At 43.4% G+C, this 26,867-nt stretch overlaps 2 protein-coding genes and 1 non-coding gene across 3 annotated transcripts; 2 read left to right on the top strand and 1 right to left on the bottom strand.

The window, feature by feature from the left end:
• The first annotated feature begins 9,331 nt into the window (after positions 1-9,331).
• On the top strand, positions 9,332-16,535 carry CHURC1 (churchill domain containing 1). Its single transcript, XM_033159487.1, has 4 exons — positions 9,332-9,427; positions 10,590-10,725; positions 13,216-13,286; positions 15,276-16,535. The coding sequence occupies exons 1-4, from the start codon at positions 9,389-9,391 to the stop codon at positions 15,366-15,368; spliced, it is 339 nt and encodes a 112-aa protein (XP_033015378.1). The 5' UTR covers positions 9,332-9,388; the 3' UTR covers positions 15,369-16,535.
• Positions 16,536-19,873: 3,338 nt separating this feature from the next.
• On the bottom strand, positions 19,874-23,469 carry GPX2 (glutathione peroxidase 2). Its single transcript, XM_033159473.1, has 2 exons — positions 22,898-23,469; positions 19,874-20,319 (listed from the first exon to the last, which is right to left on the bottom strand). The coding sequence occupies exons 1-2, from the start codon at positions 23,117-23,119 to the stop codon at positions 19,969-19,971; spliced, it is 573 nt and encodes a 190-aa protein (XP_033015364.1). The 5' UTR covers positions 23,120-23,469; the 3' UTR covers positions 19,874-19,968.
• Positions 22,662-22,733, top strand: TRNAA-UGC. Its single transcript has one exon. It is a non-coding gene; the product is annotated as a tRNA-Ala (tRNA).
• Positions 23,470-26,867: the final 3,398 nt, after the last annotated feature.

Genomic DNA, 26,867 nt, shown 5'->3' with positions numbered 1-26,867 from the left:
GGCCCTTTCCTTTTTCTTAGAAGGCAGGGACCCTACAGCTGTAGTTTTTTCTGTGTCTCAATAAAGGATCAGTATTGTTTTGCCTGATCAACATTGTTGGTCTCTGTCATTTTTTCCCGACCGGAGCTTTGAACCTAGAATCAACTATTGAGTCTCCGTATCGCCACAGACTTCCATATGAAGCAGTGGCATTTCAGGTAATTCTTATAACACCACCGAGCAAGTTGTCTCGAGAGGATCTTCTTCCTTCCTTCACTTGCAGCAGAAATCCCAAGTCACGGCGATCGATCAAGCTGCGCTTCAGATTGCTAGGTCTGCTGCCCTCAACAATCTGCTCCGCATAAGAACCAGAACGCGGCAGGCAGCAGAGGCAGCAGTAGCTGGATACCCAACGGCCCCTTCTGTACCACGGGCGCAGCAGCATTTTTCTGCGCGGCGAAACTAGGGAAAGGCACACCGAGGACTGAAACGCTCCTTACAGACTCAACGCGCGAGGCAAGAATATAAGCAAGCGGAAGGGCGGAGGGAGGCGATTGACTCACACCTCGTAAGAGCTGCAGAGACGCTCGCGGGGATCGGACGAAGACTAAATCCGCTTTTCAGGTCCCGGCTGCAGCAGAATTGTTGCAATGCAAACTCCTGCTCTCCCAAGTCAACAAATCCCGTTCGCCAAAAGAAAGTTGTTTGTGTGGCAGACGATCACCATTGACACACATGGTTTGGTCCCATTAATGTCCTGTCGCTAAGACATGCTAGAGGAGGTTGTGCATGCAGGAATTAACGTTCTTTATACCTTTAGGTGCTTTTAAAAAGCATCTAAACAAAAATGAAGGTATTTATGTGCATAACAGAAATACTGGAATATTTTAAATGGAAACCACTGGAGACTCTTGACACCTATTCAGGACCAACAAGGAGAGGAAAGAAGGAGTGGGCAGAAGATAGACGGGGATCTGCCAAAACTCGAGTGATTCGTAGAGGATCAGCAATGTTTAAGAAGAAATAACACAAGCAAAAAAAAAAAATCTCCCTTGCTCTCATCTAAATTAGGCTACTAATATGAAGAAAGCTTTAAGATGGGGTACAAGAACTAGGTTTTTACAGGGGTTTTAGAATTTACTCAGATGTGCCTTCAATCCTAAGGGTATGTTGTCCCACACTCAATACTATTTTGCACTTGGCTCCAGTGCAAATATATTGTCAAGGCTGAAGTCTGCCTGCTAGTGGTCTAGAACACATCTTCTTAAGAACATAAGAAAAGCCCTCCTGGATCAGGCTAAAGTCCCATTTTTTTCACAGCTGCTTTTCTGGTGCTTATGGGAAGCCTGGAAACAGGCCATGCGTACAACAGCATCCCCCCCCCTCCCCCATTTGCAATTCCCAGAAATTGGTAATCAAAAGAATACAACCTCAGATCCTGGAAGCAATACACAGCAAATAATAATAATAATAATAATAATAATAATAATAATAATAATAATTGTATTTATAGCCTACCTTTTCCCCAGGCAGAACTCAAGATGTCTTACAGAAAAACAAAACAAAAATATAAACAATTAAATATTAACAGAATTAAAAGTATATACATAAAATCTGTTCAAAACATACAAATAATTATGACAAAAACAGCACAACACCAGCCCTTTCATTAAAAGCAGTCAATTTCCTAAATCTTGTTGGAGCAAGGAGGTCTTCACTTGCCAGTGGAAGGACAACAAGGAGGGAACCAGTCAGTTTTTTTAAGGGAAGGGGTTCCACAATCTGGGAGCAGCCACCAAGAAGGCCCTTCCCTGTGTCCCCACAAAAAAATGCCCAGTAACCATTTATGGTCATGTCCACCATTAATTTGTCTAAACTCCTTTTAAAGGGAAGGGGTTGGTGATGTCTCCTCTGGACAAAAATTCATAGGAGTCACTGCACTGCCTCTTGGTCGCTCCCAATGTAAGGTGTTATTATACTCCTGGGTCTTGAGCAGGGTGCAAATCCAACAGAAGCACTGTTTTAGACCTCAAAACATTCTCAGAATTCCCTCTGCATTTTGTAGGTGAATTAAACCAATTTTAGGGTGTAATAATAATAGCTATTTTAAAATTATTACTTGCTAATTTGAAAATCAAAGGAAGAAAAAATTAATGTCCCAGCCTGATAACATTTAGTCAAACATTCTATTTCTGACTGAAAGAGTTGCCCAGGAGCAAGACAAATCTGAATCAGTTTGTAATTTATTGTGAATAAGCTGCTATGGGGGCTTTGGAATTAGGTCACTGGCAACTTACAGGCATTTGCAAATATACAATATAGTCTGAGCATAGGTTGAGATTGACATCTTAAGAACACAGCATGTGCTCCAAAAACTTATGCAGCTCCAGTCTAGCTCTTTAACCCTCTGTCCCTCCAAATCTCTTGTCCACCCTGCCTCTTGCTTGCACCAATCACACCCCATCCTCATGGGTGAGGTGGAAAAGAGGCTTCCTTCTTTCCAGACTCAGAACAGGCTAGGGTTATTGACCAGCCATCTTTATAACAAAGGAGTTACTTGCCTGGGTCATTAACACAATCTCCAGCAGTCTTACTGGTTTAATCAGTTTAAAAGACCTCAGTCTTACAATGATAGAACCATGAAGTTGAAAAGGAAACCCCAGGAGATCATTTAGCTCAAGCTTCAATCCATTAACGCTATTTGTAATCACTCCATAATTTCCTCATTCAATCCTTTGCAGCATTTTCTTTGCTTTAGTCATTTAGGTCATCAAAAAGAAAAAGTGTACAGTGCTCATATTGCCCCAATTCAGATTCAAACTTGTCTCATTTCTACTAATGTCTCATTTTTGTTTGTTACATTGTCTATTTGTTCTATCTTAATGCAGAATTATCTCATAGCATCCTTCCATTATTAGTTTTCTAGGAACTTACCGGTAAATAAACTTCCCAAGTCCGCCACCACTGGTCAAGATCATATAGGCAGCATCTTAGTATCCTGCAGCCAAAGTAGTCCCATCTGTGCTCCTATCTACACCAGTGTGCAGGGCATGAGCTTGTGGACTGTGTGAGTACCTTGCCCCACAAGATCAATCAAGAGGAGACACATCTTTATATAGCAACCAGCAATCTCATAATAATAATAATAATACATTTCTTTCAGATTAGTACAACAGTGTGATTGAGGCAAAAAAGTCATACACTATATATTTGCAATAAGTAGACAATAAATCTCAGTAAGGAACTATGAATAGATTCAGGTAGGTAGCCGTGTTGGTCTGACACAGTCAAAATAAATAAAAAAATTGTCCAGTAGCACCTTACACCCAGAACAAACTTAGTTGGTCTCTAAGGTGCTACTGGGCAATTTTTTTATTTGAACTATGATTAGATACTCCTCTTCAGAATATTGGTAGTTGTGGTCTATAGGCACTGATCCTAAACCCAGTGCTACCTTTAGTAGCATTCTAGAATTGAAAATATACAAAATCATGGACAAATAAGCTTGTGGATAGGATAAATCAGGGCGGTTCAATGCATGCACCCCACAAGAACTTTTTTTGGCAGTACTCTGGCAACACTTGATGCCCTTGGGCTACCTTCCGAAAGCTGGTTAAGTGAGGCTCTGGGCTTTGGGAAGGAGGTGTGAGGCCTCTGACAGGGTCCCAGAGTCCTCCCTCCTCCTTCCCAAAGCCTATTTGGTTCTTTTTCAGCTTTGGGCTCTAGGACCCTGCCAGAGCCTTGTGCCTCCTTCCCCAAACCTGGTGCCTGGCTGGCTTAGCTGACTTCTGGGAAGGCAGTGCTATGGCTGATGTTGGGGTGTCCATTTTTAGTCTCACCATGTGACATTGTGACAAGGCAGTGAGTGGCCTGCTGGTTTCCTTGTCAAAGTACTCTTGCAGCCCACTTAGTATGAAAAGTTGGATAAATTGCCCTGGGATAAATAGTGGCAAGAGCTTTAATTAGCTAGCTAGTTATTTCAGACCTGTAGAACTGTGTGAGCTATTTGGTGAATGCGGCCCACTCCAGTATAGCAAGGACCTTCATAATGGGACAGCCATTTACACTTGGTGTTTAATGGGGGGGGGGTGTTCCTGTTTATTAGGAGAAGCAAGATCTATGGTTGTTTTGTTTGTTATTAGAGGCATATCCTCCCCTTCAAGCAAATTCCTAGGGCAGTTGATCCACTTGTTGGAAGACAGTTTGAGCCATTGGGTGCAATCCTGCACTCCATTAACTGGAAGTAAACCCCACTAAACTTAGTAGGACTTAATTCTGAGTAGACACTATAGGCTTGCACTACTAGACTCACATTTTTCCTTCAGAGTAAAAGCAAACAAACACAAAGCCGTTGCATAGCTGCACTTGCTCTCAGGTAGAACTTATTTTTGTTAATAGGCAGAGCAGATGGTTGAAGATAACAAAATATGGTAAGGCTGGAGATAGTTTGTAACATTTACTTAAGTTATAATATTTGTACTCTGCCCTTACTTTGTCAAAGGAGCTGATTATATTGTACTTCTGGCTGCTCTGTAAACTGAAGGTGCTATGGGAGCTGTAGTGAGCTGAGAGGTTGTTCCAGATGTTTTTAATCAACTTAAAAATATACAGTAACTTGTATGACTTATGATTTGCTGCTGCACAGTAACAAGGGGTGGAAACAGGCTATTTGCTAATATTGATGTCCCTGTCCTCTTCTATATAGCCTGGAGTCAAAAGCACAAAATGTCAGAAATGCTTCAAATATGACATTTAGTATAGCTTTTCTCTTGAAGATATATTTCAGAACAGCACTGCAGAATGACTCAAAAACAATTTGCCTAGCCCTAAGGAAGCACAGGCATTTTCAATTAAATAATGGACAGAATGGGAAGGGTATACTTTGTCAAAACTTCTTTCACTTTTATAATGAAAAGAGGGCTTCAGTTCTGTGCACTCGTCCTTTGAGATAAGTCTCATTAAACAATAGCTGCACTCTGAATCATATCTCTTTAGAAGAAGTAAGTAGGACTTAATTCAATTGGGTTTACTTCCAGGTAAATGGGATTAAGACTGCAGCCTTAGTTCTTAGTAAACATGCATAGAATTGGATTGTGCCTAAGCTTGATAGCCCTCAAAGTTGCCCTCTTAGTACAGTAGTTTCTGATACATACTCAAAGTAAGTACCTAAAGCTCAATGCACAATGAAGTTAAACGAAACAATGTTGATTTAAACAGATTTATATGGCAATATTAAAGTCAGTCAATATGCTATCCTCAAACATTTTCTTCAGCAACAGTCCCACTGACTTAAATTGGTTTATTCCAGGGCTGCATATGCACCATACTTTTAAAGCACTTTCTCTTTTTTCCCCCTCCTCCAAATACCAGTAATCTTGGGACCTGTAGTTGCTGGGAAGTGTAGCTCTGTGAAAGGTAAACTACAGTTCCAAGGATTCTGGGTGTGGGTATGTACTTGGGAAATAGTTGTTTTGATCTCCTGTAATTAATTTTTTTGTACTTCTAGCTGTGATCCTGCTCTTTAATTTCTGATGCTTTTATTTATTGTAATATTAATAAATAGCTTACCTTGAACCTTTGAGTTTGAAGAAACAGGCCTGCTGTCATGGCATGTCATTCCAACCATATCTGTGTTAATTTAAATCGAACAAGATCACATTGTTGTTGTTTAGTCGTTTAGTCATGTCCGACTCTTCGTGACCCCATGGACCAGAGCACGCCAGGCACTCCCGTCTTCCATATTAAATCCATATATTTTGATTTAACTTGAATGTGATCAGGAATCCATGCATTAAAGATCTAACTGCAGGAATCTAGAGTGTCATCATCTCCCCACTCCTCCTCACAATTTTGAGACCAGTTCACAACTTGAAATGGATTGGCATTAGTCCATAATTTCCTTCCATTTTAAGAGGTGTGGATGTGGAAGATAAAAGTCTCAAAATTTAGGTAACATGCAGAGAGCCTATGTCCACCAGATTAGTCCACAATATGTTGCACATCTGACAACTGGGCCCCAGTGCTAATGGGAATGTTAGACTGCCTTGTTCTGTTCTATCATGTCACTTTCTGCATTATTCACTCATAGATAGCAAATCCTTCAGGAAAACTAATGTGCTACTACATAATTATCAAAATAATTTAATGTGAGCTCCAGGATAGAATTGCCCCTAAGAAATAACTACTCTGACCAACCATCCTCAAACCCAAGCATTTGGAAGCCTAAAATCTCAGCATTTTTATTTGCTTGACTTGTTTTTGCTTAATTAACATCTGGCAGTGAATGTCTATTAGCCAAACTCTGTGAAACTCATCAGCAGACAACAGCTCTGGCTGAAGCACTGCAATTGCTCCAGGAAACTCCACTTAAACTAACACTCAAACAATGTGTGGGAGAAAGGTAATTAAAAGCAGGGGTGGGGGAAACTGGGAATAAGTAGGTCTTCAGAAGAAAAGCACAAAGTTAACCACCTTCATTTTTTTTCAGTATTGGTATTTATGAAACAGACATTTTGTAATACAAACCTTGAGCAGAATGCACCATAAGGCCCTTTGACTTCCTATGAAAAGCTAACAGAGGCAGGTGTTAAATTTTATTCCTGGATTATGTTTCCCTGGAAGTAAGACGTGTGTAGTAGGTCAACCACAGGGGTGGAGAACCTCCAGCCCAGAGCTAGACATGGCCCACCATAAGTCCCAATTTGGCTCATGAGTTAATTTTCTGTGGGATAACATTTGCTTGATGCAACCTCATATTAAGTTCCCATAAATAAATTGGAATGATTTCTCAATAAATCTACCCCTAAATAAGTCCGGATGAATGCTCAATAAATAAATAAATAAATAAATAAATAATATCCAAATGATAAGGTATATCATTTGGTAGCGACTTTAGTTTGTAAGCCTGATGACAGGGACATCCTCTAACTCTCTCTTTTAAATTAATAAAAGCCAACTTGAGAGAAAATAATTGTCTAAAAGTTGAGATAAAAATTTGATAAATAGAAAGTATGTAAAAGATAAGCAGGCTACCAGACCATGGCTTCTCCTGAATCTCCTCTGAGCCTGGTAATTTTGCTTGGGTATTGGGAGTGCGCATGGAGACAAGTGCCTCATAATGTGTCTGATTACAGTGGTTGGAGAGTTAGGGAGCTTGCCTTTTATGCTTGCAGTATGATGAATCGGAGTGCTGGGAGTGCCCTTTCTTTTGCCTTGACATTACATTAAGAGGCTGTGGAAGAGGGTAATGGGAGCATGTTGTTGTTGTTGTTCAGTCGTTCAGTCGTGTCCGACTCTTCGTGACCCCATGGACCAGAGCACGCCAGGCACGCCTATCCTTCACTGCCTCTCGCAGTTTGGCCAAACTCATGCTAGTAGCTTCGAGAACACTGTCCAACCATCTCATCCTCTGTCGTCCCCTTCTCCTTGTGCCCTCCATCTTTCCCAACATCAGGGTCTTTTCAAGGGAGTCTTCTCTTCTCATGAGGTGGCCAAAGTACTGGAGCCTCAACTTCAGGATCTGTCCTTCTAGTGAGCACTCAGGGCTGATTTCTTTGAGAATGGATAGGTTTGATCTTCTTGCAGTCCATGGGACTCTCAAGAGTCTCCTCCAGCACCATAATTCAAAAGCATCAATTCTTCGGCGATCAGCCTTCTTTATGGTCCAGCTCTCACTTCCGTACATTACTACTGGGAAAACCATAGCTTTAACTATACGGACCTTTGTCGGCAAGGTGATGTCTTTGCTTTCAATGGGAGCATGTTACCTGTTGTGTATTGATTTCCCACGCTACAACATTACCCATATTCTTCTGGTCGGGATTAAACTTTTATATCCTGCTTCCCAGATCTGTGCTTTATCCTTTTCTGAGCTAGGGCCACATTGACCCAGTTATAAATTTATGGTGTACATAGTTGGGGTTTTTTGTGGGGTGTGTGTGACAGATACAGCTTGTGGACCATAGGTTAGTCACTCCTGGTCTATCCTATAGAGCAAAACCCCACAGCTGCAGCTGCCATTGTGTATCCTGCCCTGGCCTCTCCCGTTGGCTGCTTGTCAAAGAGTGCTTTGCTTCCTGTGTGGGACTTGAATCTTTGTCCCAGGGAGGTCTCTTTGCAGGCATCCCATCCAGGAATCTCTGTGGATGCTGTTTTGTGCACCTTCTTCTATATCCTCTGTGGTTTGCTTGTAAAACAGTGGCCATGTTAAGGGGATTTGAACCCGAGTGTAGGAATGTCTGGGGACTGGCAGTTGTAGGGCCATTGAAGGTTGTGCACCAGGGTTGATAAAGTGGGGTACTGTGGCATCGCACCATCTTGTGTGTTGTGATGCTGTGGTGTGTGCTGGGGGCATGTCTCCACCACCCCTGTGAATGAATAGGCTATGTGTAGTGTCACTGGCACTGTCCCAAAGTATTATTATCCATTTGTCCTGTTTTTATGTGCTTGTTATTTGAAGTATGTACATTGGAAGTATATTTACATGTTTTGTGGGTCTTATTGCTGGTAGTGTATATTAGGGACCACTCTGCATATGGTACTGCAGTGTTAGCCAACATGGTACACACCAGATTATGTTGGACTCCCATTCTCACTAGCCCTGACCAGCACAGCCAGTGGTCAGGGACGATGAGAACTGTAGTCTCAACATCATCTGAAGCGCACTATGTTGGCTACCCCTGTTGTACTGTATCCTTGGAGGGGGGAATCACAAAACTACCCTCTTCTATTCATCATAGAGTTCAGGGGGACTTTTTCTGAGGTAAATGCATAGGATTGCTGTCCCAGCAGTCCGTGTTAAGTCTGAACTGGATAGAATGAATGAACTGATACATTCTCGTTCAGCTGTTTAGTGCTGGACTGGAGTCAACTTTCTGAAGACTTTATTTTTTTTAAAGACATGGTGACTTAAACGAATCAGCAACAGACCCGCCATGCGATGTTAGTTACCTAGATGTTGCCATTTGTTGATTTCAGGTTTGTGACTGAAAGCCTCCTCCAGTTCCCGAGTGAGTTATTTCATCTGCAGCAGCACATATAGGTCCCATTTAAGCTCCATTATATATATTTTTCTCGAGTTACCAGCGGGTAGTAAAGAAAACATAGTTCGCAAAGGGCTGCGCGGCGCAAGTGGGGGGGGGGGGGAAATATCAGGGTCTGTTGTTAAGACGCCACCTTCGCACCGCCGCTAGCCTAGCACCGCAGAACGTTCCGCGCCCAAAAGATGACCTCATCTCCTCAGCTCCGCGTACCTGCAAACCCCGCCTCCCACAGCCCAGACTCCTCCTTCCAAGGCAGAGATGAACGCTCGGAGTCGGGTCGAGGAAGTCTCGTTTGTTTCCTTCTTGTCTCTCGCGTGGAGTGTGACGTCGGGGGACGCGCAGAACCAGGAAGCAGCTACAGAGGCAATATGTGCGGGGGCTGTGTGAAGACCGAGTACCCGTCGCGGGTAAGGGGCGGGCGGAGGCAGGGGCCCTCTCCTTAATGGCGCCTCTCTCCACAGGTTCACGGGAATGTCCCGCCTCTACCTTGCTCTAGATCAGCTTGGCACCTGCCACTCTATAGGCTGCCATGAAGCCAGCGTGTGTCCTGTTTCTTCCTTTATTGAATATAAGGCGGGCCTCGCCTCTGGGCTCGTCGGAAGTGCTGCTCCGTTAGATCTGGGCAGCTACAGCCCACTCTCGCGCACGGGGGTTTAGCGGGGGCTTCCAGGTCAAAAGGTGTGACTTGCAGCCGACATTCCTAACCTCTACGCACGTCTTACAAAGTAAGGCCTGTTCCGCGCGCCACTCCCTGGTGCTGCACTGTTCCCACCCAGTGTCTTCACCTTGGTAATGATTTGTTCGCTTTTAATTGGGACATCCGATGCCCCAGGCAGCTGCAGGAAGTCAGATTCAGAGTTGTTGTTATTTAGTCGTGGAATTTTAGTCGTGTTATTTAGGGTGGAATTGCGTTGAGAACGACTAATCATATTCGTGCAGAATACTGAATGACGGTATTTTGGGTGGTGGCTGCACCCCAGTTTCCTGCAGGAAGGGTACAACCCTAGGTTAGCCTTTCCAGCCGTGTGCCATCACGCCAGCCACAGGGCTAGTGGTCATGGATGATGGAAATTGTAGTCCAAAATGTCTGGAGAGTGCCAGTTTGAGAGAGCCTGCTTTAGAACATTTGAAATTCCAGAATAGCCTCATATGGTCTATCTGTGTGGATAGCTGGAGGGAAACAGACAGGCATTGACACTGAAAGACAGTGGCTTGCCTAAGACCACTAAATGTTTGTGGTTAGCCTAAAACTAGAACTGGAGAGGCCCAGTCATGCTATTAACAACTTTTACATCCTCTGTTAGAGCAAAACTAGATTTTACACCTAGTATATAAATTGTGTCTGTTAAGTTTCCACCTTCATTGCTAATAGCAATGAAGGGATTTATACATGGAAATCTGTGTAGCCCTGAATCAAATCACCCCACTGCTGATTTTTTAAAAAGAAAAAAGCATTTTGTTCTAGTTGCAGAACTCCCATGTAGTGCATAATTTGACAATTAAATGAAGCTGTTATAAGAAGAGAGCATTGGTTTCACAATAATAATTTTGTTCTTCTGAATGCCTTAGGGTAACACCTGCTTGGAGAACGGGTCCTATTTGATGAACTACGTGGGTTGCATTGAATGTAAAAAAAAGGATTTCGTGTTGATAACAAACAAAGTAGCAGAAGATGATGATGGAGAGGAAATTATCACTTATGATCGTAAGGAGGCTGAACTTTTACCAACTGTACAGACGTGCTCAGGGCTTAAGAGGCTCATTCCAGAAGCCTGTGTGTTGAAAGCTGAATATGTTCAGAAGAAGTACTTTTTATAATGGTTAAATTTTCAAATAGGTGGTAGTGATCCACTGTGACATGGTGCTCTCCAGGATACTTTTTGCAGCTGATGGAGGTAGTCATTCTCAGTTGTAAGCATAACTACATGACCAGATTCTCTTGGAATTGTGGCTGCTGCTGAAAGAAAACCTATGTTCCCATATCTGGCTCTTGGGGAAAACTTGCAGTGCCATTCTGTCTACCAGCCCTCCTCTTATTTATTTATTTATTTATTTATTTATTTTTAAAAAAATATTTATTAACTTTTTCAAAACATCAACAAAATACAAACAACAAACAAATACACTACAATACTAATACAAACAAACTACAATAAAAAACTAAAACTTATTCCCTTAAACTGCTACTTTCCTTAACATTGTAAATTGACTTCCTCACGTCCGCCCTTCCTGCATTCATTCACATCTTTAGTAATTTCTTTACATTATATAAACCTTATTTTACAAAAAAATTCTATCCAATTTTTAAACTATTATCTTAATTCATTATCTCTAAATTCCTTAACACTTAACATAATTCTAAATCTGCAGTCTAACTTATCTTCCAAGTTACATCTACATTTCTATCTTACTATAATTCTTTAAATGCAATTTAAATTTCTTCCATTCTTCTCCCACCGCGTCGTCCCTCTGGTCACGGAGCTTCCCGGTCATTTCAGCAAGTTCCATAGAGTCCATCATTTTCATCTGCCATTCTTCAATCGTTGGTAACTCTCCTGTCTTCCAGTTTTTAGCTATCAAAATTCTAGCTGCTGTTGTGGCATACATAAACACAGTTCTATCACATTTTGGGATTTCCTGGCCTAGGATGCCCAGCAAAAAGGCTTCTGGTTTCTTTTTAAAAGTGTTTTTCAACACCTTTTTCATTTCATTATAAATCTTTTCCCAGAAGTCTTTTACCTTTGGGCACGTCTACCACATATGGAAAAAGGTTCCTTCTACCTGTTTACATTTCCAGCATTTGTTACTTTGTCCATGATATATTTTTGCCAATTTAACCGGTGTCAAATACCACCTGTACATCATCTTCATAATATTCTCTATATTACATGCTGAAAATGTTGTACCAGTTTTCCACAATTTTTCCCAATCTTCCAACATGATATTGTGCCCCACATCCTTCACCCAATCTGTCATTGTTGATTTAACCATTTCATCTTCTGTATGCCACTCAAGCAATAAGTTATACATTCTGGATAGGTTTTTTTGTCCTTGGCTCTAACAGTTCCGTCTCCAACTTAGATTTTTCAGACTGAAAACCAATTTTTAAATCTAACTTAAATAACTCATTAATCTGGTAATATTGTAACCAATCCGTTACATTTCCTTTCAATTGCTCATATGATTTTAATTTTAACTGTTCTCCTTCTTGTATCAGCCCTCCTCTTATTTATTTCCTATCGCTTCCAAGAATAGTTTCGATCCCCATCTCTTTCACCATGTTTGAAAGCTGCTTATTTAATTTATTTCTTTATTGAATTTATATACTGCCCTATGCTCACATGTCTTGGGATGATTCACAGAATAAAATCAAAATATAAAACCACAAAATGCATTATCAAAATAAAAACAACAACCCAATAACCCCCCCCCCCCTTCAGTGAAATTGCTTGGAAATGTAATGCATGCAACTTTTGGTGATGATTGAATGAATGAACCGTATTTCTCTTGTGTTATCTGGCTAGTGCCACTCTTTAGAAACCAAATTAGCCATCTTCGAGTCATGTAGAGATGTAAAATTTTCTAAATAAATTTGTCATAAAATTGTGATGGCAGTGAAAGATTTAAGTTGGGATTGGATTAATTACCTAACTGCAAAGGCTATAAAAAGCAACCGTGTTCAGCAGCTGTGGCAGTGAAAAGAAACTTGTTCTTTTGGAACATCATTCTAAGATTGGATGTATCTTCCTGGATTTTGCCACTTGGCTATTCAAACAATTTTAAATGAGCATCCAAGTGCCAAACTGCACTGCTTCCCCCTCCAACTTCTCTGTACACCTCTGCTGTTCCTACTCCCCTTTTTCGTAGCTACTGCTGCTACAATGGCTGTTTCTAGCTGGATGGGCGTTGTTATAGTAGCTACATATGTGCAGCTTCTCTCTTGTCGGTTTGGACAGTGGTAGTGATAGAAAAAGCAAAGTGAACATAGTATGATAAAGCATAAATAATGGTTGTGCACTCCCAAATCCTTATGTGTGTGGCTGCCTAACAAATGTCTTCCTTTGGATTCCTGTCTAACTGGGCGAATATATTTTTGAAACAAGGGATTGATTCAGAGCATGAGCATGATTGGGGCCTAAGTGGTCCTACTATCCAAGCTAATGATCTTTTCTAAATCTATTGATTTTCCTTTCAGATGTATGTAAGAACTGTCAACATGTGATAGCCAGGCACGAATATACTTTCAGTGTAGTGGACGATTACCAGGTAAAATGCTTGTTGCATTCATTAGTCTCCTGTAACTTGTTTGCTTGTTTTTGTTTTAAGCTTCTGTGTCACTAAGATGCAAGAAGTATTGGGATCCAAGGTTGCAGTCCTGTGCGTACATGTCTGGGAGTAGGCCTCATTGAACATACCAGGATGTATTTTGAATACATAAGCACAGAATTGTGTTGTGTATAGTTGTAATATAAAATTTCCATCTCTTGCGGGGGGGGGGGATCTAAACACCATGTGTGCTTTGCTTGACATGCTTCTGGGTTGTACTAGCTGCAGAATATGTTGCAGCTGCTACACTGCTTACAGCTATTCATTCTCTCTGTGTGTGTTTTAACAGTCTTTCATTTGATAATATCAAATGACAGACTATCCAACAGATACTACCAAACTTCTTTGTCAGTTATGTTTTGCATGGGGGTGGGTGTTGCTTTGCTGATAGCCTCTAATATAAAGATAGCTCTTAATGTTTTACATCATGTTCAGTGGTGATAAGTGCTATTGCTGTCGCTGTCCACATCCCCTCTTATAGCTGTATTTTTTCCCTTTTTGTCTTTTGTTTGCTTATGTAAGCAATGTGTTTTCAAAATGTGTGCCGATGGCAGGTGGCATAATTGTTTACATTCTGCACGATGTGCATAGCAGTACTGTATTTAGCATTGAATACAGACTGTTGCTTTTTAGAACCTCTGCTTTCATTATATACGCAGACATGCAAGTTTCTAGCCCTCAACCAGTTGAAAGAAAAGCAAGGGGGTAAAGTAGAAGGGTTTTTTCCTGTGCTGGCCCTGGCCCACTCCGCACCCACTCACCCACACTGAAAGCCAGGCTTTAGAAGAGTTGGTCAGCTTCTGAGCTGCAAGTTCTTGAGTGGAACTTCCCAGACCGAACACAATGTTGTATCTCTGTCTCCCTCTGCTGGGTGGATATAGGATCTTTGTTAACATTCTCTCAGATAATTCATTAGTCCTTATGACTCATGCACAACTGGTAGTGCTTATTAAATTTTCAACTGGATGGTTACACAACCCACTACTACTCCTGGGTCGCTACCCGTACATGCTGCTCCCAGTGACAGCCACCACAGTTTCCTTTATAATAAAATCCTCTCACGTAGGCATATTTCTCTCTTAAATGCAGTCACCAAAAGCAGATGATAAAAAGATATGATCAGAAGTGGTAAGGGTGGGCATAGTGGGGAGGATGCAGATTAAAGAGCACTGATTGTAAAGAGTCTTGGAAGGTCTGGCGTGACCCATAAGGAGCTTCCCTTGTGGCTTCTTGCTTTAAGTGAAAGGTCTTGTGTTCAGTTTCTGCAGTTATTCTGCATTGCCATGTCTATGTGTTCTCCATGATTAAAAAACAGATAATAGAACTGTGGGTCAAGAACTGTTGAATTCTGCACTCTAGTTCTTGCAACAGTTAAGCAAATATGCATATACTTACTTCTGTGTATACTTGTGTCTCTGTTATAATTCTGAGAAGGTACAGGGAAATATGGAAGCCTGCTTTTTTTGTCTGCTCTCCCCCTATTCTGGCATTGCCTGCAAATTTTAAAGATTGTATTTGTGACCATAAGGAGAAGAAACTCAACAGGTTTTTGAAAAATGAGATCTGAGGTTTTTTGGATGCTAAAATCTACACTCAGTACTTCATTTCATTTTCATAGTGTTGTACCGGTTCTGAATGGTTCTGGAATGGTACAGCCATGTCTTCACAATAAAAAAGAAAAAGAAGTATTGTCTCATGTGGAAGCAAGTTCTAACAAACGTGGCTTCAGTATGATGTGACATGGGCAAACTGCACATTAAAGGTCTTGGTTTGTAAAACAGCAGCATTCTTTGATGACCTGGAGACTTTCCATTGTAGTTTTCAACTAGGTAGATGCCAAATTAGCCTGATGTGGCCTGGCCCGTGTTATGGGCAGCAAGTGTTTTCTCTCACTCTCCCAACATAAGTATGTTTTGTCTCTTGTTCTAGGAATACACCATGCTGTGCATGCTCTGTGGCAGGGCAGAAGATTCTATCAGTGTCTTGCCAGACGATCCTCATCTGATGACTCCATTGTTCTGAGCCTCTTGTTTTTAGCCAATTGTAGCATGTTAATTTTGTAACAGCAAGTCATGAAACATGAATTTGGGGGGGGGGTCCTGTTCAGTCCATGCAGAGTCAAGTGATATAACCCTCCTCCATGTTTTTAAGTTACAGGCTGCTTACCTGTCCTCCTCTCCACAATAGGTACATACTGGTTCCTAAACTTGTAGGTGATAAAGAAGCTGATTTCCTCTGTGCTGGCTTTAGGGCCTAATTTTTAGGACCCACTGTCAGCTGGCTTTGGTAGGAGAAACAAAAATAATAATTCTGAGAGGGGGTATTCTGCAGTTGGCTTCATGCAGAAATGGCAGCATCTGAGAGATACAGTAATAGAAATTAATCCTCAGCAGGAAAGAAAGTTGGTGGGCAAGAATTGCCCAGATTATTTCCTTTTCAGTGTCAGGAAAAGTCTCTTATCAGTGTTACATGTTTAGTGAATTGGCTCAAGTATGGCAGATGTTGGGTTCCTTTGGCCCTTCTGATGCTGCTGTATTACAACTCCCATTATCTCTGGCCATTGGCCATGCTAGATGGGGCTGATGGGAGTTGTAGCTCAGCGGGCCAAAGGTTCCCCACACTTAACACCTGAAGCATGTTAGTGTTTTAGTTTAATAATTACAGTTCTGTCCTAAGTCAGTACCAGCCTGTAGTCCTTGGCTAGTTCTACCTGGCTTTGGTTGGGTTGTGAAATTAGGCGGGGGGTGGGGAGGATCTGGTGTGAGGCTGAGTAAAATGTGAAGTTGCCCTTCAGGAACAAAGTCTAGTGCTGTAAATTTTCAGCCACTGCTTCTGATAACTCTTGAGTATCAGCCTCTGGATCGCCCATTTTAGAAGTGTAATGTACTATATATTTTGGAAAGTTGTTTTGTTCGCTATGCATTTTGACATCGAAGATACCAAAACCAAATTTTGCATGGTGGTTTCTGAGATCAAGGAGCAGGTTTTTGTCTATGTTTGAAAACTATTGGATGCGACTTTGAATCACGATAGTGGACTGAGCCTTTCAAAACTCTGCTGATTTTAACTACTGATTTCAAAGCAAGCAACTCGGGGGGACAAAGGCTGCTAGTGCTTGATGAGATGGGTCTTTGGTGTGATCCAGCAAGACAGTCCTTGCATTCGGAATTAAAGCTTTCTTTAAACCCATGGTGTTGGAACTATTTCTTTCCTAAATGGCTAACCGGACCCACTAGAAAATCGCAAGGGTACACTGACAAGCTTCATGGCAAAAATAAAGCATATTTTAGCCATATTGTTGGACAGCCTAGTAGGTGCAATACAGATTATGCTTCTGTCCTGTTGAAATAAATGAGGCAAATGAGCCTGGGCTGCACCCATTGCGTGGGATTCAACCGTGTGCTATTAGGATTATCCCACCAGCACAATCATTTTTTGCTTGCCAGATCGAACAATCCCCTCTCTTCTTTCCCTGTGTACTGTTCTGGTGGTTCTCCCAACCCCACAGTGCTGATCTTGGGGAAGGGAGGTGTAGAAGCCTTGTTGTGCTAGCTGGACTTCTTGTGCTGGCTCCTGCAAGAGCAACTTTTTTTAAAAAAAAAAAATCTGCCCCATTTTTAAATAAAGTGTTACACTAGCCAGCACTTCCTTTAGCAGAATTGCACATTGCTCTCCCTGCTCTGAAGGAAACCCTCTGTTCTTGCCACTTAGTGTTAGTTTCTTGGACCTGTATTGATTTTAATTCCTGGAAGGCCTGACTAAATGGAGTCTGTAATGAGCTTCATGGATTTATTTATATTTTAGACTAAAAGGGGGGGGGGGGTCTAACAGGACCTGACTCATTAGATGTCTGTGTTTCTTTCCTCTTGCACTTTAAGCACTTCAGGGGAAAGTCTTTGTATTGCAGCCTGTCAAAAATGTAGCGGCAGGTCCCAGTCTCCACATTCCTGCTGAAGGACTTGGCATGAAATATGTTGCTGTAAGTGCAGTAAACAGGCCTTGATATTCTGAAGTGCACGAAGAAAACTACAGCAGCCACTTCATTCAACAAACAGCGCAAGGGATGCATTGGAAATAATGACCCTGCAAAGAACAGGGGCTGTGTTGATGTGCAAAATGCCCGTCCTTTCTTTGTGGTCTGCAGTATGCTTTTATTATTGCTTTTTATGGTTCTGCAATACCTGAAGAGCGTAGACTCTCCCAGGGTCATACAGGTGGACAGTGGCAGGACATGGTGAGCATTGAATCTCCCTCCTCATCTGGCAATGTGACTCCTGTTAAGAGCAGGCCTTGCTTTGAATGGAAGTCATGTCGCATTGTACAGCTGACCCAGTTTGCAAAAGCTGGCCTTGTTCCATACAGCATATTAAGATACCTGCAGAAAGCTGTATCGTGATCGGGGGGGGGGGGAATCTCTACTTTGTTCTGTTGTTCCTTCTGCTCTTTCCAGTCAAAACTTTGCTAATATGTCTCTTCGTGAGGGTGAGCTGCATTAGGCACCCTATGATCTTTAATAGGAGCTTACTGAATAAGCAGGGCATGCATATAGAGACTGGGATTATAGTTTGTGATGTGGCAAGCCCAGGTGCAGGGAAGCAGGGCTTATCGTTTAAAATGATCATAATGAATCTCAGCAATTAAATCTCCTGTGCAGCTCTGGCATCCATCAGACTAGCCTCCTTAAGCAAAAGACATTTTGTCAAGACATACTCAGGTTTACCATTTCCTAACTCGGACATCTCCTTTTGCACCTGCTTCATGCCCTCTCATTTACCTTGACAGTTTTTGGAGTGATTCTGCACTCCAAAATTCTGCTTTACCTGTGTGGCCAGCTCTCCCTGGCTGGTTGGACAGAGTGCCAGCGATGGGGAGTGCTGCAGTCTGCCACTGTCAGATGAAAGCAAGTGGTGGTGGTAGTGGAGGAATGATAAACAGAACTGCAGACATTTCCTCCGCCTGCAGAATTCCATGAGACCAGGTCAGCTTTTCTGCAGTGGGTGCCAGGTACATGCCCCTCAAACCCAAACCCTAGATTGGGACAGTTTGCATTTTATTTGCCCTAGGTTAAACATAGAGTAAACTATGATATAATGTTTTTATGAGATGGCAGAGGCTTCTGGATGTTTCCTGAGATGTGCATAAGAGTATGGTAAAGAGCAGAGCAGGTTCCAATGAGTTGGATGTGAACAGGAAAGGCATATAAAGAAAAATAGCAGCGACATAAATGGCTCACCTGAGTTCAGCTGGCAGGACAGAAGCAGGAGGTTTGGTACCGCTGAAAGCGATATACCGGTAATCAGAAGTGGAGGTGGTAGATTCCATAAAATTAGAATCTTAATTGCCTGATTGCCCCCTGGATTAGGAAGAATTTCTGCCACTTGCATTGAGTGATTATCAGAACATAAGAAGAGCTTTCTGGATCGAGTCTAGCCGCCTGATCTCACAGTGCCAACCAGATGCTTATGGAAAGGCCGTAAGCAGGAGCTGAGCATCAGAGCGCACTCCTCTCCTGTGGTTTCCAGCAACTGTTATTATGATTTACTTTGGTTAGTAGCGAAACCCAATTTATTTGTGCTGCACTAGCAATATGTGTTAACAAAGCTGGGCATTTTAATACTTCCTGCATGGAGCTGGGGCAGCATGTAAATTTTCTAAGTAGGTATAGTCCCAATATCTTAAGACAAAGGGGCCTGATAGAATACTGCAAGTCATATTTGTTAAGTCTATACTCTCACGGGGGGGAATCATGAATTGTAGCTGGGAATGCTTTTACCTAGCAGAGTTTAGGGTCATTTTTCAAGCCTCGTTGAATTGTTGGAGCCTTTGGGGGATGTGAAAGGACAGAAATATGAAGCTAATAAATGGCCCCCGGTGATTCTGCCTGGTCTTGTACCCATACTGCTTTGTTTAATGCCACAATTTATGGGAAATGGGAATAAAAAGGACGTCAAAGGCCAGAAATGGGAAAGAGACGAGGTTTTTGGCTTTTTTCAGCCTAGGAAGCAAAAGCAAACATTTTAAAGGTGTGTCATAAGAAAACAAGGCATTCCTCAACTCATTTATTGGACTCATGAAACAAGGAGTGCCCAGCAAGGAAGGGCCAGGGGATCAGCACCTTTACACCTTTCGGGCCCCCTCCCTTGAGCTTTAGGAGGGCACCGTCACTCAGTAAAAGTCTGATGCTGGCTCTGTCAGGAGCTAGGAGGAAGCACCTGATATACTCAGAAAGAAGATGAGGGAGTTGGGGTGTGGGGGTGTTTCTACAGGTGGGCAGGGAGGACTCACCCATGATCACAGCGCAGTGAACATCAAGCCATTCTTATGAGCCCCCCTTCCTCTATCAATACTATTAGAATAATCCATTGGGGCTGGTGGGGCCGAACATGGGGAGATCTACAGTAAGTGGGGCCAGGGCCAATGACAGACAGAGCCCACTAACTCTAGTTATGCCTCCATCCTCCTCCCTTCTGGGTTCTACAAGAGCAAAACAGAAGGAAGAGGAGGAAGCTGATGGGCCGTGTCACCTCCCGGGGCATTTGTAAGAAATAAGGTGAGGGCAGGCTGAGGTTGCCCTAATGAACCAGTCTCCACTGGAATAATCTTAGGGATGCTTGTTCTCCTCTTATTTGGCAAGCTTCAGGAGGCGCTGGATGTCGGGCTCAATGTTGGTGGTGAGGAATCGGGGGCTGTAGCGCTTGAAAGGCTCGCCTTCGGGCCCCACCAGGAACTTCTCAAAGTTCCAGGAGATGTCATGGCGATGCACCGGGCTCCAAATGATGAACTTAGGTTCCATCATGAAACAGGAAGGGTTGTCATCTGGGTAAGGAAGTTTGTCCTTCAAGTAGGCAAAGACGGAGTGGGTGTTCTTGCCGTTCACCTCGCATTTCTGGCAAAGGGTAAAGTTGGGTTCGAATCCGGACCCAGGCCGCACATACTTCAGGCTGTTGAGGATCTCTTCATTCGTGCAGTTCTCCTGATGGAGAGAAGCGGGAAGCACAATGAGCATTGGGATGCCCTGTACAGATCAAGCTCAGTCTGTTCCCTGCTGCGCTTCGCGGAACCAGCAGAGCACTTTGGACGCAATCTTGCTTTGGTTCCTGCTATGCTCAAATGCATGGCTGGTTTGACTTATGTGAAAGTGTCTTCCTTGCAGGGGCTGAAGCTCATACAAGATGATATTGCACAACATTCTGGGGCGGGCTGCCTAGAACAGATGTGAGAAACAAGGACTCCCGTTGCTTTCAAGGCAAGAGTTTCATATATGTGTTTATAAGCAATAATTGGTTTTGAATCATCTTCATTTTGACCAGTGAGATGATTTTCCTGTTCTTTTAGCATATTGCAGTATCCCCCTCCCACAGATGCTACTAGACTCTAGAAGTCTTTCTGGAATTGTAGAATACTGACTCTAAAATTGGCTGGATTCTGTCAAGTGCTACATGCGGTGAACCTTAAAAAAAAAGTCTTAGGAACACATCTTTTTTTTCAAACCTTCTTATATAGATCCTATCTGGGGTGGCGAGGAATGTGGGTTGCATGTGTGAGAGAGGAGTGGCTTGCCCCTCTGCAGCATGAGGCCACCAGATGATTGGCCAAGAGTCACTGTGGCTCGGGGGGGGGGACGACGACGACGACGACGACTTGTTATCTCTATTCTAGGGTGTTAGGTTTCCATAACTGGAAATAAGTGTGGTGCATTTGTGGTTCAGTGCCAAGAATATTTTCTCCTTGGGTAGGCTGGCCAATGGCATTTGTTTTATATTCAGGTCCTTTGTGTTCAATGTTTGGCACTGAGGAAGGAGACAGCACAGAGACAGTTTGCAAGTGTGGATTGGCAACGACCCTAGGTCTTTCTCAGTTCTGTCATTCTAATCAGGGCTACCTATTTTAGGTTTGCCTGCCGCTTTACAATTTATAGAGCAATCCTGTGCCTGTTTACTCAGCAGGAACTCCTTGTTCAGGGGGATTTACACTCAAGTAGCAGCAGCCGTGGTGAGACAAACAGTCCTGTTGCAAATTGCTCCCATGTCTGCAAACATCCTTACAAAATCCTCATAGCTGGCTCCTAGACTTATGAAAGCTACTTCTACCATCTCCTCTGCTGCCTGCAGTGAAAGGGACAAAGTCATGTGCTTAATGTGCTAGCGCAAAGCCCATGCATTATTGCTAGCAAAGCAAAGTTTCTCTCAGTACAAACAAGTGGCGATGAGTAATTTCCTTCCTGGGCACCTGGCATGATGGGCGACAGAAATCTTCATATGGATTAAGGGCAAGCTCAGGAACTGATGCAAGTAGTGTCAGGATCACAAACGGTGACTGAATTAAACTCCTGACTGATCCCTAGTGAAAAAATAGATGCCTACAATGAAGCAGCTCAAAAAAACTGAAAAGCTAAAGTAAAAAAACAAACAAACCAAGAGTCTTCTGTTGATAGCAGAAGAAAGTATAAGTCAATCTTCGGATGGTATACACCTTGAATCAAGCATCTCCCCCCCCCCCCACCTTTTATTTTTAAGAAAATGGCCTTTAATATTTATAATGCAGAAAATTTGGAAATCCAAATATAACATAAGCAATTGTATGAGCTTTTGCTACTTTTTATTAGTTTTTATGATTGCATTTTTGCAATAGGAAGTTTAAACTGTTTTTAACACCACCCTGAGACTGTAGGGTGAGTGGAGTGTCATAAATGAAATAATAGAAATAGTGAAAACAATGTAACCGGCATAGATAATAATGGCTTTCTCTGGAATCATGGAGTGACCCAAAGTTCCCTCTAGCAGAGCTACACTTCCCCAAACCCTTAACAAACTACAGTTCCCAGGATTCTTTGGGAGAAGTCATGTGCTTTAAATGTATGATGTGTACACAGACATTCTCTTATAAATTTCTACATTTTTGCTCCAAATGGAGCCTTTGTGATGCCTTTAAAAGTGGCAACATTATAGGGTCGTAAATATGCTAAATTACATGTGCATCTCTTAACAGAAGAGCCAGAATAAGTGTCAATTGATAGCAATTGAATTGTTTCTGAACAATGTATTTGAATTTTATTCACCTGGCACTTTGCTTCTCTCTTCTCCTGAGAATCCTGCAGGATTGAACAGTTATTCAGAAGTCACAGTCCAGGAATCTTTCAGATAAGTAAAATTACCCCCCCCCTACACAATACACATACAGCTTGTCCCTCGTGTGGGGGAGCAAAGCCTCATTCAGTTAATAAGGGCTGCAATCCATCACTTCTCAAACAAGTGCGTGTAGGATCCACAAAGGAATGATGATAGTATTTTGAAGAGAATGGGCTTACTTGATGGGGGAGCTGTAGCTCAGCGGAAGAGCATTTGCTTTGCATGCAAAAGGTCCCAGGTTCAATCCCCGGCAGCTCCAGGTAGGGCTGGGAAACCCCTGTCTAAAGATTTGGGCTGCCGCCATGCCACCAGTCAGTGTCAACAATACTGAGCCAGATAGTCTGAATTTGCATAAGGCTGAGAGATGGAGCCATCTTTTGCCAATCAAGGCTGGCGAAAGAGAGAATGAAGCAGGTCACTTACCTGGTAGCCAAACTGGTTGCAAGGGAAACCCAGCACAACCAACCGTCGAGGGTATTTGCTCTGCAGCTGGTTCATCTGGGTGTAATCCCTCACCGTTGTGCCTCAGAGGGAGGCCACGTTTTCTATCAAGACCACCCTCCCTCTGAAGTTGTTGAAATCCACCTTCTCCCCTTGGAGGTCGGTGGCGTTGAGATCGTAGAAAGATTTGGCTATGGGAGTCATGGCTGCAAGGACCACGGACAGCAGCAACAGGACAGCAGTGAGCCCCTTGCAGGTACAGTGACTTGCTTAAAATGCTCCTCTGTGGGTTCACGCGATTGGCTGCACCCGGGTCCTGCTGGGACGGGCGGAAAGCGGAGCCATTGCCTGTTATCGATCCAGCTCTTTACTGATTCGGAACAAAAGGCACAGGTCAGGCCACGGTGTGTTCCATTGCAAGCATGTAGCTCAGGAAGGATATCCAAGCCACGGTGATACTTAGGCCAGCTCTCAATAATTCATGTTGCTTAAGACAAAGGAGCTTGACTCGGAGAATGCCATTGTGATCCTCGGGAGTAAGTCCCAATGTGCTCACTAGAGCTTATTCCCTCGGAAACGCACTTAGCATTGCAGCCTGGGCTGGGAGGCCAAGAATTGAAAATGCAGCGGCTTGTTGCTTTTGTAGTAGCACTTTGGGATCATTAACAGAGGTCAGGACATAGTTAGGCCGGGCAAAACTATATAGGCTTGGTACTGCATAAGTTCATTATGCAAAGTTCTCTGTGGAGCCCAGTGAAGGCACATTTGCAGTACGATATCAGAGCCAGAATTGGTGTGAAAAATTGGTGTGCTGTAAGAAATTGCTGCTGTTTTGAACCATTTATAGCAGGGCCTGAGAATTGTTTCCTGTTGAATCTGCAACAAAGTGTTGCTGCATGGAGTGCTTCTGTTCTGGGTTCCAGACACTCCATTTCTCCCGCAGTTCTCTATCCCCGCCAACAGCCTATGAGCATTTCATGTCCACTGAGGTATACTGTGTGTGTATGTTGAGTAGTGTCTGCGTTTAGAGCAGTGGTTCCCAATTAGCTAATTACTGAGGACCTCCTATTTTTCAAAAGCCAAGCCACGGACCCTTTGGAAAATTCTGATAACTAGTGTAGCTAGGGGGCAGGGGGGGCGCGGGAATCCCGGGTGGCACTTACATTGGGGGTGGCATGCCAGTTCCTAAGGTGAAGCGCAAGTCCAGGCACCCCAGAGCCTGGTGCGCTGCTCCCAAAAGCAGCACGGGCTGGGCTCTTAGTGCACTGAGCTGCTGCGCCTCCCCCCACCCAGCCTCTGAATGGCAGCTGAGAAGGATGCAACTGGCATGCACTGGCACCAGGAGCAGGGCTGTGCCTGCAGTGTGCCCAAGCCATGGCGTCTCTCCTGGGAGTGAAAAAGCAGCGTCGGGCTGGCATCCGCCTGCCACCTCCCCCTCAGCTGCCCTCCAGGAGGGCGACTGTGAGTGACTACAGGGCATCAGGGCTGCCTATTTTCGCAGGCAGTGGTGGGCTGGCGCATGCACACTGCATCCCATTCAGCGGCGCTCCAGGTGGAGAGTGCTGGGAGGGACACAGTTCTGGCAGCTTGCCCCACCCACCCCAGAGGCTTGCTACGCTGCTGACTCTTATCTGCAAAGCAATTTTCTGAACAAAATGTGGGGTGGTAGCCCCTAGTAAGCAGAGGATTTTTTTGTTGTTGTTTAGTCATGTCCGACTCTTCGTGACCCAATGGACCAGAGCACGCCAGGCACTCCTGTCTTCCACTGCCTCCTGCAGAGGATTTTAGGTATACAGTGCTAAAAAACAAACTAGGGCTGAGCAATATCTCGTTTTCAACATTGTAATATATCAGCAGCTAAACACGGTGATATTCTGAAATATCACAAGGTCTGAAATTGGAGATCAGGCGTGGGGATGAGGGAAAGAGCATTCATGGAGTTCGGGCAGATTGGGTGGGTGCAGATCAGGCGTGGGGATGAGGGGAAGAACAGCTGCAGAGATCGGGTGGGTGGGTGGGGGGGATCAAGCTGCCACTGTGGCTGCTGCTGCTTTCCCGCTGACTGAGAAAAGCTGTTCCGCCTCAGTGCCAGGGGAAGGTAGTGCCATGGTGCCTTGAAGCAAGGGCAATCAGCTACCCTGTTTTCCCTCAGCATGAGGGAAGGCAGCTCAAATCAGCAGCAATATCATGCTAGGAGCGATATATTGCTGTGAATTGCCAGGTCAAAATCGTTATCATGGTGTGATTTCAAAACCGATGTAACTGATTTGTAAGAAAGACTGTACAACCTGAAAAGAGAGACATGGCATGTACTTTTGTAAACCAAGAAAATCTTTAATAAAAATATTTTTTAATAAAAAAAAAACAATTTTGGCCAATATATTGAAAAATCTCACAGCGCTAAAACAGACCATAAAATTTGTGATATTACCATGCAAAAATAACAAAAAAAAATGGTGGGGGGGGGGGTCAAGGGATGGGGCCATGGACCCCCTGGGTGCATTCTGCAGACCCCTGATTGGGAACCACTGGTTTAAAGAACGAAAATCAACCAGTCTTTTTGGAATAATAAGCTGCACCCAAACATAAGTATTATAAGACTTTGTTGGTGGAGGGAGCACCATGTGGAGTGTCTGAAGCAAGCAGGAATGAGCATCCCTCTTGGAAGCCATGTGTCATGTCTTTTTTCTTTCTGAACCACCTCTCTGAGGTGTACTATTGAGATAGTCCATTTGATACAGTCTGCTGAAGATGTCTATGAAAGGGCCCCAGATAACAGTGACATTTGTCAGCCTTCCTGCAGCTGATGATACAGTTAATCACCACTCTCTCCCTATTCAGACGCTAATGATGATGAAGAACCTGCGTTTTACAGATAGAACAAATACTAGGGGAGGAAGCAGCAGGTTCTTTCTGAGCCTTTATGGCAAAAAGGAGCCATTGAGGTTGACAGCAAATTGGTCTCCCGCAAGGCAACAGACTGGCAACTGGGCTAGTGAATTGACCCAACTCGGTAAGGACTACTAGCCTTTTCCTTGATGCTTATAATTACCACTCAGGATAACTATCAAAAGTAATAACTCTGCATTTGAAAGGGTGTGCAAACTGCCCCTTTGGACATACTGAGGGCACACACAGGTCTCTGTATGTAGCAGTGTATGGTATATCAATCGGCTAAGCATAAAGGATAAAAATATATATTGTCAAGAAACTAGCTTTGCTATCTTGTTATGCGAGCAAAGAACATTTCCCCACATATATTCCTTATGCAATTTGTATTGCTACAGGATTGAATAAATGAGCTGGGCTTGGGGAGGTTTCCAATTCTTTGATTGTAAAGAGAGGCTAATTGGGTGCTTCAGACCTGGCAGAGTAGATACAGCTTAGCAGATCCCCATAGTTAGTGAATTGCAGGCCAATGGCTCTTAATGGCTGTCTGCATTAATGGATGGCAGAGATCAAAATGGGTTGCTCTTTTCCATTCCTTTCCCTAGCTTTCTCTATGCATGCAGGAACAAATAAGACACAGAGCTTGGGAGAGTCTGAGAGCTCAGCCTGGACTCTGCAAGTAGCATCCCTGCCTGCTACAGGCTCTCTGCAGGTACCATGTTGGTGCAGCATTAATATTGAGTGGAGCATGGCTTGACACTGGTGTCACTGTTGCTTACCTGGATAGGGAAGGAACAAGAAGTTTGGGGCCATGCAGTTGCACTGCTGGGAACATCAGATTGGCTGGTGGTCCTGGCCTCACCATTGTCCCCACCCCAGCCCCCAAGCAGCAGCGACATAGGTGTCAGAAAGGGGCAGTTTCACCCACCACAAACACGGCTCGGGTACAATGAACTTTGGTATTTGTTGGAGTGGTTTGGCGCTGTATCTCCACCTATGCTCAACATGTATATTTGCAAATAAGAACAAGTATTATTACAAAACAATGGCATTCCTCTAGTGC

This window comes from Lacerta agilis, chromosome 1, assembly GCF_009819535.1.
Source record: "Lacerta agilis isolate rLacAgi1 chromosome 1, rLacAgi1.pri, whole genome shotgun sequence".
NCBI classification, from domain to species: Eukaryota; Metazoa; Chordata; class Lepidosauria; order Squamata; family Lacertidae; genus Lacerta; species Lacerta agilis.
This window is presented reverse-complemented; position numbering and strand designations above follow the sequence as displayed.

What these genes read in the sequence shown, in the direction of transcription:
- CHURC1 (XM_033159487.1), top strand. Translation starts at nt 9,389, where the DNA reads ATGTGCGGGGGCTGTGTGAAGACCGAGTACCCGTCGCGG. An exon ending in AGACCGAGTACCCGTCGCGG is followed by an intron (nt 9,428 to 10,589) that starts GTAAGGGGCGGG and finishes TGAATGCCTTAG; the next exon opens with GGTAACACCTGCTTGGAGAA. An exon ending in GTGTAGTGGACGATTACCAG is followed by an intron (nt 13,287 to 15,275) that starts GTAAAATGCTTG and finishes CTCTTGTTCTAG; the next exon opens with GAATACACCATGCTGTGCAT.